Below are 12445 nucleotides of genomic sequence, written 5' to 3'. Positions count from 1 at the left end.
TATGGGAAGCTAGGGAGGAGATAGCAGAGCCATTGGCCTGGATTTTTATGTCGTCATTGTCAACGGGTATAGTACCAGAGGACTGGAGGATAGCGAATGTGGTCCCATTGTTGAAGAAAGGGAGTAGGGATAGCCCTAGTAACTATAGGCCAGTGAGTCTGACTTCAGTGGTGGGCAAAGTCTTAGAGAGAATGGTAAGGGATAAGATTTATGAACGTCTGGGTAGGAATAACGTGATCAGGGATAGCCAGCATGGTTTTGTGAAGGGCAGGTCGTGCCTCACAAACCTTATTGAGTTCTTTGAGAAGGTGACTAAGGAAGTGGATGAGGGTAAAGCAGTAGATGTTGTGTATATGGATTTTAGTAAGGCGTTCGATAAGGTTCCCCATGGTAGGCTAATGCTAAAACTTCGGAGGTATGGCATTGAGGATACATTAGAGGTTTGGATTAGGAATTGGCTGGCTGGAAGGAGACAGAGGGTAGTAGTTGATGGATTATGTTCATCTTGGAGCGCAGTTACTAGCGGTGTACCACAAGGATCTGTTTTGGGACCATTGCTTTTTGTTATCTTTATAAATGATCTAGAGGAAGGACTTGAAAGCTGGGTAAGCAAGTTTGCGGATGACACAAAAGTCGGTGGAGTTGTGGATAGTGAGGAAGGAAGTGGTAGGTTACAGCGGGATATAGATAAGTTGCAGAGCTGGGCGGAAATGTGGCAAATGGAATTCAATGTAGCTAAGTGCGAAGTCGTTCACTTTGGTAGGAATAACAAGATGATGGATTACTGGGCTAATGGTAGGCTACTTGGTAGTGTGGATGAGCAGAGGGATGTTGGTGTCCATGTACACAGATCTCTGAAAGTTGCCACCCAGGTAAATAGTGCTGTGAGGAAGGCATATGGTGTACTGGGCTTTATTGGCAGAGGAATTGAGTTCCGGAGTCCTGCGGTCATGTTGCAGTTGTATAAGACTCTGGTGAGGCCTCATCTGGAGTATTGTGTGCAGTTTTGGTCGCCATACTATAGGAAGGATGTGGAAGCTTTAGAACGAGTGCAGAGGAGGTTTACCAGGATGTTGCCTGGAATGGTAGGAAAATCTTATGAGGAAAGGCTGAGGCACTTGGGGCTGTTCTCATTGGAGAAGAAAAGGTTTAGGGGAGATCTGATAGAAGTGTATAAGATGATTAGGGGTTTAGATAGGGTAGATACTAAGAACCTTTTACCGCTAATGGAGTCAGGTGTTACTAGGGGACATAGCTTTAAATTAAGGGGTGGTAGGTATAGGACAGATGTTAGGGGTAGATTCTTCACACAGCGGGTTGTGAGTTCATGGAATGCCCTGCCCGTATCAGTGGTGAACTCTCCTTCTTTATGGTCATTTAAGCGGGCATTGGATAGGCATTTGGAAGTTATTGGGCTAGTATAGGTTAGGTAGGATTCGGTCGGCGCAACATCGAGGGCCGAAGGGCCTGTACTGCGCTGTATCCTTCTATGTTCTATCTATCACTCCTCAATTCTATCTCCTTGTGCTTGCCATCCAAGGAAAAAGGCTCTCACTGTCCAACCTATCTAACCCTCTTATGTCTCAATTAAGTCATCTCTCAATTGCCTTCTCGCAAACAAAAAGTCTCAAGTCCCTCAACTTTTCCTCATAAGACCTTCCTTCCATACCAGGCAACATCCTGGTAAATCTCCTCTGAACCCTTTTCAGAGCTTCTACATCCTTCCTATAATGCAGTGACCAGAACTTTATGCAATACTCCAAATGTGACCACACCAGAGTTTTCGACAGCTGCAGCATGGTTCCAAAACACAATCCCACTACCAATAAATGCTGGCACACCATATGCCACCTCGACAAACCTATCAAGGGTGGCATGGATGGCAACTTTCAAGGATCTCTATGTACCTGGATCCGAGATCTCTTTGCTCATCTACACTGCCAAGAATCTTACCATTAGCCCAGTACTCTGCATTTCTGTTATTCCTTCCAAAGGGAATCACCTCACACTTTTCTGCATTAAACTTCATTTGCCACCTCTCAGCCCATCTCTGTAGTTTATCTATGTCTCTGTAACCTATAAGATCCTTCATCACTATCCACAACTCTACTGACCTTATTGTCATCTGCAAATTTACTAACACATCCTTCAATGCCCTCATCCAGGTCATTTATATAAATGACAAATGACAGTGCATCCAAATCAGATCCTTGCAGTACTCCACTAGTAATTGAACTCCAGGATGAATGTTTTCTATCAAGCACCACTCTCTGTCATCTTTCACCTAGCCAATGTCTGGTGCAAACCACTAAATCACTCTCAAACCTATGTCTTAGCCTACTGTGGGGAATCTTATCAAATGCCTAACTGAAATCTGTATACACCACATCAACTGTTTTTCCCCTCAGCCACCTGTTTGGTCACCTTCTCAAAGAACTCAATAAGATTTGTGAGGCACAATCGACCCTGCTCATTAGAATCTACCTCCAATCTCCTGGTTGATTTTCTTCATCACTTGCAACCTCAACCCATTGCCAAAATTTTGTTGCGTCCATGTCTCTGCAACCCATTCTGGTTTCTCTTTCATTCCCTCCCTGGCTACAGTCCCCTTTGTTGTTGCACCTATTCTGTCGGTGAGTGCACTGTATTTTAGTTCTAGTACTAATCATTCACATGCCTTGGACCTTGTCCTTTACACTCCCAACATGGCTCATCTTATTTTGACTCGCTCCCCCCCCCCCCCCCCCCCCAATCCACCACCGTCTGCTTCTCTCTGACCTGAATATCTGCCGTTACTTCCAATTCAATCCTTCTCCACCTTGTTACCTCTGACCTTAAGCCTCTCCAGCCTCTCTCTAAACTCTCTCTCTGTAATTCCCCCATCTGTTCACCGCTTCCCACGCTCCTTGTGTGACTCCCACTCATTGCTCCCAATTTGTCTAAAGTTTGCCAACACTTCCAAACCGTCCCTAACTCGGGGATTATCACCTCTTGTCTCCCACCTCCCGCCTCTCTAACTCCTCTCGCTTCAATGTACTTCATTATCCTCTCCCACCTCCAAATCAACCCACACGTCACTGAAACTGTTGACGTCTTGGGTGCCTCGGGCTTTTATATTCACCAGAGTCGACTTGAAGCTTCGGGGAACAGTGCAGGGAAAATATAAATGTACCGAGACACACACACACACACACACAGACTGAGGAACCCTCCACTGACATCAACGCTAGCATATAAGAGACTAAGCAGAAAGGACACTTCAGACGAAAGAGAACGGGATTCGTTTGAAAAGTTCAAACTTTTGTAAAAATATATACTTGTATCTTCGATATTCCCTCCGTCTGGATCCAGATAGGGTCAGTTTTAGATAGGAGCTAGACTAAAGGTTGGCAAAGGTATTTAGTGGAAGGACATTGGACTGCAGCTGAGGGAGGGTTTGAGGAAAGAGAGTTTGGAGGGGTGGTGGGGGGGCGAAGATCACATTTATCCTGAACACCGACTGTGTAGACTTGGAGTGACTCCAGCAGCGACTTGTAGAGAAACCGAAGCTTATCTAAGCGGGAGACGTGCACTTTCTGAAAAAAAGAACACTTTCTAGATTCCCTCCCTCCCCCAGCTCCACTCTCCAAGGGTTATTTCACATTAACACGTTGAGACACACGGCGAGGTGATGCGGCTGATCAGAGAGACCTTTCAGTTCCTGGCCCTCATCTCTCTCACCACTTTCTTCGTCTTGCTCCGGGCACTGCCAACCGGCAAACTGCAGCCGAGCAGTCAGCAGGAAACGAGCAGTAGCAGCACGGGAGGCGAGGTGAGTCAGTGTCCTTGGATTGATTTTAAATCATATTAGCTTTTTTTTAAAAAAACGTCCAGAAAGATGGAGCAAGGTAAATACTTGAAAGTGAGAAGTTATATCAGTAGAAAGTGGGATCTGTATTATGAAGGTACGTTGTTTATGTTTGCCTTTCTGCGCTGGGTTTGTGTGTTATATATTTCATAGAATCCCTACAGTGTGGAAACAGGCCATTCGGCCCAACAAGTCCATGCCGATCCTCCGAAGAGCATCTCACTCAGATCCATCTCCCTAACCTGTCCCTGTAACCCTGCATTTCCTATGCTAATACACTAACCTACTCATCCCTGAACATTATGGGTAGTTTAGCATAGCCACTCCACCTACTTGTGTGTGCTTGTCTATATTTGTGTCAGTATATGTGCATGTCTGTGTGCCTGTTTGCATTTGTCTCTGTGTGTATTTGTGCTTTCTATCTATATTTGTGTCTCGATGTGTGAATTTATACTGCTTATCTGTAATTTGCCTTTAATGATGTGTTGCACTGTGTTTGTGTCTGTTTGTATGTGGCTGTCTGTATTTGTCTGTATTTGTGTGTCCCTTGTATTTATGTCTGTGTTTGTATGTGTGCTATCTGTATATGTATTGTTCGTGTGCTTGTGACTCTGTGCATGTTCTTGCCCAAGTTTGAATGTTTACAGCTTCTTGCAGTTAAACAAGGAAGCCTGCTCCCTGTTTCCTGTATTCAGTCTTAAGAGTTTTTTAAAATCAAAACTGCATGCAGTTCAGTCTGAAACCCTCTTCTCCGCTCCTCTCCAGGGATTAGGGCTGGGATACGAGCTAGTGCTGGGCTGACAGGAACCCAGAGTTGTATCGCCACTGGCTCACAGTTCAAATCTCTAACACAGAGTTACCGCTTGCTGCATACGCCCCTTTTAATAACTTTGAGCTACAGGAGATTTTGACTCCACTGAGTTACAGTTCAGGGCACCCAGGGAGGGGGTTTTGGTTTGGTCATTGGGGAGAGTTGAAGTTTATATGTCGGGGTCAGTTTTGCTTTAGACTCATTTTTTAAAAAATATATATAACTTTGCCCATGTGCTTTAAAAATGTAGTGAAACCTTCAATTTCTCTGAGATATTGCACCTGTAAACATTTACAGTCCCTTCCCTTCATAACGTTTCAAAGTCAGAGGCCCAGGAAGGTTTCATGTAGCCCGGAGGGACAGATTGTTTGTCCTAGGATGAGATACACACACGCACTCACACACACCCCCAACAGTCAGCGGCAGGGCTTTGTGCCAAGGACTCAAACTCCAAACTACCACTGCAGCCAAAACTCCCTCCATCCCTCCTAGACTATAGGCAGACTGTCATTCTGCATGAACTAAGTAAGGGGCTTTGATTGTTTTTGTGTGTAGTGGGGAGGGGTTCCGGCTCCAAACTTCCTTCAAGAAATCACAGGAACTGCTCCTCAAACACTTGCCTTTCACTCAGAAGAGATTGTGTGACATTTCTCATGGCGAGGAGACTCTGGTTAGTACGGGTCCCAATGGAGAGATTCTGGTTAATATGGACCCTTGTGGTCATACTCATTCCTCTTCAAATTGTGTGTAATTCCAGTAAGACCTAAGGAGTTCAAACTAAACGTGTTCACCAGATGGCCTGCTTTCAGAAGTATTTTTATGACCAAACCCTACCTCCCCCCACCCTTTCACAGAATGATTGATGTCTTTCACAAGCTCTCATCATTGATTTTCAATGTATTGCAATGAGCACAGTTTCTGTTGTTCTGTGATGTGCTTTTGATTTGATCCAATGATGAGGATTTCTTCAGATCTCATCTGTTCCTGATTGTAGGCGAAAAAGTCAAACTCTGGTGGGCTTAGCTCTGGTTTGACTCACTTTCTGAAGTCTTATTCATGGGTAATGTCTCACTGCTAGTAGCTCTGATATTAAAACCCACACAAAATCAAAGTCAAACTATTGAGCATTTTACTTATTTGTTTTATGAATAACTATCATAATTCATTCTATTGAAAAATGCAAGCCTGTCCAACGCGGAGGAAGTCAGAAGTCACATGACACCAGGTTATAGTCCAACAGGTTTATTGAAATCACAAGCTTTTGTAGCATTGCCCCTTGTCAGGTGAACGTCACTAACACTGACTTCTGACTTTGTCCATCCCAATCCAACATTAACATCTCCACATCATATTTGGAGGAATTCAGCTCTGTAACTTGACCTGTCGTTTATTCTGTTCTCAGCATAGTTTCAGCAATAGTGGATTTGGGAGGGGAAGATTGAGTTACACTTTCTGCTCCAGATCCCAGTGTGTGCATCTACTCTTTCTCTTTTCCCCTCTCCTCTTGTTTGCTTCCTTTTCCTCTAACTCTATGCTCAGCGCTATATTTGTTTTTTTTCTCTCTATTTACTAGATACTTTCTACTCTCCATTCCTTCCCCTTGCCCCTTTTCTCTCACCCTCTCTACTCTCTTTTTCTCTTCATTCGCTCTTCCTTTTCTCCCACCCCACACTCTCCCTCTGTCTTCCCTTACAATTCCTTTCCCATCTTGCTTTCTCCCTCTCCCCACTCTCTTTTGACTCTCTCTCTTTCCCCCCAAGTCTATCCATCCGACTCTCTCTACTCCCTTTGTCTCCCCGCCACTCCCTTTCCAAAAATCCCATTCTCTTCCCCATATACATACACACTCTGACTCTCTCTCCCCTACTCTCTCACTCCTTCTAGCCAACCCCACTCATTGATTTTCTCTATCTCTCTCTCTCTCTCTTTCCCTGTGAGAGTGATGTGGACCCACTGGGTGGAATGTTACTGTGAAAGATGCTCTGAGACTAGGACCATGTTGGTGGTCATATGGGGGTCCTGAACTTCACTGCAGCAATTGTGAGATGGCAGAGATAACATACTGAGTCTCCAGAATCCAGCACCCACTGAAATCTCTCTTCTTAATGTTGATTTGTTTATATCTTTGTTGATATACTGATATCAAAACTTGATAACCTCTCTCTCTCTCCCACCTCTCTCTCCCTTCACTCCCCCCTCCCCCCTCCCCCACACCCCACAAAATCCTGATAACTTGGTCATCATCTCATTGCTGTTTATAAGGGACTGCAGGAGGCTGCATAGATTTGTTATCTCACTTCCTGCTTAACAGCAACAATTTATACACCACCTTTAATGTAGCAAAATGTCCAAAGGTTAGCAATCAAAACCTGACACCGTGCTACATGAGACCGGTGGGACATAGGATTCAAGGGGTATCAATATTAGAAGAGAGAATTAAAACCATAGATGCTGAAAAAAGAGCTGAGGCCTCATGAAAATTGGGGCTGCACAAGAGGCCAGAACTGGAGAAGGATAGAGATGATGGAGAGTTGCAGGGTTTCTGAAGTTACAAGCCTTCAACAGTAGCTTCTTAAGATTCTGAGAATTAGTAAGGTGCTGGAAGATGATAAATTTATTCTCTCACTGCTTTCCTTCACCTGGGAGTAGGCAGACCAAGAGCATATTGTTGCTTGATGAACACATTACTGCTATAAGGGAGTACAATTATATCAGGGTATTGTCAGTGGCGACAGTATTTCGGACGTGGAATGAGTTTCAGGCAAAGAGTCCTTAAGACTGGGTCACTGACAGCTGCTGCCCTGAAGATGGTGCCTTTTCCAGCAATGACTCGTACTTCATTTCGTCAACATGACCCTTCAACTTGGGCAGTTACAAACTGGGTCAGTGCTCTGACCTTATTTTTGCCAGGAAGTAAATCAGAAGATCAATTCGACTACACTCACTCATTAAGTTGTCAACTCTGGTTCATAGGTTTCATTGTGTGACTTGACCCACTCTCCTTTAATACCTCAGCTGGTTAAACAGTCTTCACCCACTGTGCCTTCCTGCTGCAGTTTGCCAATATTTCGTAACTTTTCTAACAAAACAAAATGTTCACAGAAAGCGCAACGAAAACTATTTGAATAAATCTTCAATCATTGCAAACTCCAGGGCAAAACTGGAGGGTTGGCAACCCCACCAGCTCATCTTCCTGGGAGTTACAAAATGCCTTTGTATTTTCAATTTTGTTCATGGATTGCAGGCATTTCTGACTGAGCCAGTATTTATTGCCCAGATGGTAGTTCAGAGTTATCCACATTGCTCTGGGTCTGGAGTCGTGTGTCGGCTAGACCAAGTGAAGATGACACGTTCCTTTCCTAAAGAACATTAGTGGGTTTTTAACCATCAACAAGAGGTCATTAGGCCAGCTTTCAATTTCAAACTTTTGTTGAATTCAAATTATCACCACCTGCCTTGGTGAGATTCAAACCCATTTCCCTAGAACAACGGCCTGGGGTTCTGAATTATTAGGCCAGTGATATTACCACAATATCACCCCCATCTTGACATTCCAGAAATTCCTAGACATAATAATCCACATTGCCTCTTGTGAAAGAGCCTATGAACTCCTCTGATACAAGGCCGGCCTCATTGGATTATGCAGCACGGAATGAGGCCTTTCAGCCTATTATGCCCGTGAAAGCACTTTCCAATCAGTCCACTTGCTCATAGCCCTGTGAGCTATTCTATTTGGAACCACTTCTCCAATTCCTTTTGGAAAATTACTGTTGAAATTGCCATTTCAGGCAGCACACTCCATATTACAAGCTCTTGCTGGTTTAAAGAAACTTTTCTGCTCCCGGCTCTTTTGAATGAGCATTTATGAAGATAAGCAATGGGCAGAACTGGTCTTAAACAGTCAACTTCATCGCACAGCCCAGTAACTAAACTTCTAAACTCCCCCACACACGAAGGAAAATCCACCGATGAATTAAGTTGAAATCATGGCTTTATTTAACAGGCCCTTATTCTCTGAAGTTTTGAAGATTGAGGGGTAATCCCACTGAAAGATATTAAATTTCTGAGAGAGTTTGATGATACAATAAATGTTAAGAGATTGTTTCCTCTGGCTGGACAATTTAGTCCTGAAGGATATACCTCAGGGTAAGAGATTGATCATTTAGGACTGAAATGAGGCTGTGAATCTTTGGAATTCTCTACCCCAGTGAGACACGGATTCTCCGTCAAATGCAGAAGAAGCTAGAGAAGCTCAACCAGTCTGGCAGCATCTGTGGAGAGATACGATCTGACTATTCCTCAGGAATATTATTAATGGATTGTCCATCATTTGAATTTCTGCAAGTCAGGAGATTGACAGTTTTGTGCTGTTAAAGGGAGTCAGGAAGTGTGGAGTTAGGACATGAAAATAACATTGAGGCAGAAGGTAGCCTTACTGAATATGGACCATGGACTGGATGACCTGGTGCAGTTCCTATTTTATTCTCATGGCTAAGACCTAGTCTCAAGAGGCACACTCCTGCCTCGTGGGACAACAAGTATGCTGGGAGATCAAGCCACTCCCTGGAAAATTCCCATGAATTGATGTCAGTGCCCAGTATTTGGTCCATTCTTCAGGATTTGTCTCTGTAGTTGGTCGCTGTGAAGGAATGTTAATGCTATACTCGTCTGCTGAGAATCGTACCACAGGAAACCGCAAAAAATATAAAAAGCAAGGAAAAGAAGACATACATTAGGCTGAGACAGAGAGAGAACAAAAACATTTATTCTGTGGGCTGGGAAGTTTCCCTTCACTGAATTTATCTTGGCAATGCTGTCATTCTGACAGTTTACAAAGTCTGTGCCTTCTCTTTTGTCTCCAAAGATAGTCCTCAGTTTTCTAAAGAAGGATCACTGGACCTAAAATAGTAACACTGATTTCTCTCCACAGATGCTGCCAGTCCTGAGTTTTTCCAGCAATTTTTGCTTTTGTTTCTCATTATATCTTTGCTGCTTTGGTTCCATTTTCCTTAATATCCTCGTTCAACAAGAATCAACCAATATTAGTTATTCAATTAATCCATCTTCCATTGGTTCTAAATTTACATTGTCCTTTGTGTTAAATGCATTCTGATACTTCCCCCCACCCCCCACAAACAGCCTTGCTGGAATTCTAAAGTTATGTCATTTTGTATTCTCGTCTGCCCACCAGAACCAATCACTTCTTCCTATCTATCCTATCAGATTTTTAAAATCTCAAGCACTTTGTGATGGAGGATCACAACTTATTGTCATTTGGAAACCTGGGCTGTATTGTGGACAGAACATATAGGTTCTTTAAGTTTTATTTATATTTCTATGTTGGGTGTCAAAAATGGGAGACATTTTTCAGTACGATTTTTTTTTAGTCCTCTGAGAGTGTTGGGAGTTGTCTGACATGTTGTTTGCGTATATTTAAATGAGGTTTTTAAAATAAAAACCCCTGAGATGAATAGTTCAGTATTTCAGAAAAGTAGAGTAAATGTAAGTAAAAGAAAAGGCAGTTTCTTAAATACTAGCCAGATGTATGCAATCTTTCACCATATTTGAACCCTTTCATCTTCTGTTTGATGTCTATTTCCATGCTTTACAAGGCAATTTGAGGTATTTCTGCATTCAGTAGTTCTGAAAAGAGGGACATGTTGCTGAAGCTTTTCATCTTGCATGCATCATAACAAAAACAAGAATGCCAACTTCCAACTAATCACAACAGCTTGTTTGAAATTTGGCATTCCTGCATTTGTCCTAATGAGTGCATGACAAAAAATTCTCTTTTCAGCAATTGGCTGTAAATTGTTTTAAAGAAAATAGATTTTTTTTGTATTAAGGATCTACCTTTCTATTTTAAAGGCTGATAGATTTCAACTTAAATTGAACAATGTTTAGTTCAGGCTTTAAGACCATAAGACATAAGAGACATAGGCCAATCAGCTCATCGAGAATGCTCTACCATTCAATGAGATACTGACTGATCAGATAATCTTTCACTTTATTGCATTTTCCCCATAACTTTTAATTCCTTTACTGAATAAAAATGTCTATCTCAGTCTTGAATATATTGGCCCAGCCTCAACATCCCTTTATGGTAAAGAATTCTTCAAATTCACAACCCTGAGAGAAGAAATGTCTCCTCATCTCTGACCCAGATATATAATTCCTTATGCTGAGATGATGCTCGCTGGTCCTAGACTGTCCCACAAGGGGAAACAACCTTTCTGTAAGTATCCTGTCAAGTCCCCTTAGAATTCTGTATGTTTCAAAAAGGTCGCCTCTCATTCTTATACATTTCTAAAAGTACAGGTGTGAACTCCTCAACCTCTCCTCATCAGACAGCCTCTCCATAGCTGGTATCAGTCGGGTGAACCTTCTGTGGGCTGCTTCCAATGCCAGTACATCTTTCATTAGTTAAAGAGCCCAAAACTGTTCACAGTATTCCAGTTGTAGTCTGACTTGTATAGTGCCTTGTGTAATTTTTGCTAGGCTTCCTTATTTTTAAATTCCATTCCCTTTGAAATAAAGGCCAATATTCCATTTGCCTTCTCTATTACCTACTGAACTTGAATACTAGCTTTTTGTGATTTACGTACGAGGACTCCCACAGCCCTCTGTTCAGCAGCTTTCTCCATTTAAATAAAATTCTTATTGCCAAAGTGTATAAATTCACATTCGCCCAAATTATATTCCATCTGCCAAGTTTTCCACCACTTGCTGAATCTGTCTGTATTTCTCTTTGGACTCTTTGTGTCATCTTCACCACTTGCTTCCCCACCAATTTTTGTGTGTCGTCCACAAACTTGGCTATAATATATCCACATTCCTCATCCAAGTCACTAATATACATTGTAAATAATTATAGCCCCAGTAATGTTCCCTGTGGCACTCCATTAGTTACAGATTACAATCCATAAAAAAAAGACGTCTTATCCCAACTTTTGTTTTTTAATACCCTAAAACCCAACATTTGTAAATACATTCCAAATAGCACAAATAGCGCTCAAACTCCCAGTAAGTTTGCATTTGTTTGAATCCACAAAATAACAAAGTTTAACAGCAGAATTGCGCAGAAGACATTGTTGTCATTATAAAATGGTTTCTAACTGGGGGCAGTACCTCAGCCCCTTAGCATTTAATAAATACAATTCTTCCATTCACTGGATACTAACATATCTTGTGAGTTCCATGAGTTCATTATTTCATAGTGGGTCCCACAAATTGAAATTTGTTTGGCAGATTTAAAAGCCTTCATCGAGAAAGCAGATAGCATGCCTCTGTCATTCCAGATTAAAGTGATTTTTCTGGGATATCAGGTTGAAATGTGGAAAGATATAAAGATATAACATTACCGCAACATTATATATCTGTTCATAGAGTCATAGAGATGTACAGCATGAAAACAGACCCTTCGGTCCAACCCATCCTTGCCGACCAGTTATCCCAATCCAATCTAGTCCAACATGCCAGCACTAGTTCCATATCCCTCCAAACCCTTCCTATTCATATACCCATCCAAATGCCTCTTAAATGTTGCAATTGTACCAGCCTTCACCACTTTCTCTGGCAGCTCATTCACCCTCTGCGTGAAAAAGTTGCCCCTTAGGTCTCTTTTATATCTTCCCCCTCTCACCCTAAACCTATGACCTCTAGTTCTGGACTCCCTGACCCCAGAGAAAAGACTTTGCCAACTTATTCTATCCATGCCCCTCATGATTTTGTAAACCTCTATACATTCACTCCTCAGCCTCCAACGCTTCAGGGAAAATAGCCCCACT

The 12445-nt window shown here is 42.5% G+C and overlaps 1 protein-coding gene across 1 annotated transcript in view; it reads left to right on the top strand.

The window, feature by feature from the left end:
• Positions 1-3544: 3544 nt before the first annotated feature.
• Positions 3545-12445, top strand: part of ism2a (isthmin 2a) — a 78689-nt gene continuing 69788 nt past the window's right edge. The window contains exon 1 of the mRNA XM_060828580.1: positions 3545-3811. Coding sequence (XP_060684563.1) covers positions 3671-3811 — 141 coding nt within the window. The 5' untranslated portion in view covers positions 3545-3670. The remainder of the gene's footprint in view (positions 3812-12445) is intronic.

Source organism: Hemiscyllium ocellatum, chromosome 8 (assembly GCF_020745735.1).
Source record: "Hemiscyllium ocellatum isolate sHemOce1 chromosome 8, sHemOce1.pat.X.cur, whole genome shotgun sequence".
NCBI classification, from domain to species: Eukaryota; Metazoa; Chordata; class Chondrichthyes; order Orectolobiformes; family Hemiscylliidae; genus Hemiscyllium; species Hemiscyllium ocellatum.
Note: the sequence above shows the minus strand (reverse complement) of the source record. Positions and strands in the feature narration are given on the sequence as shown.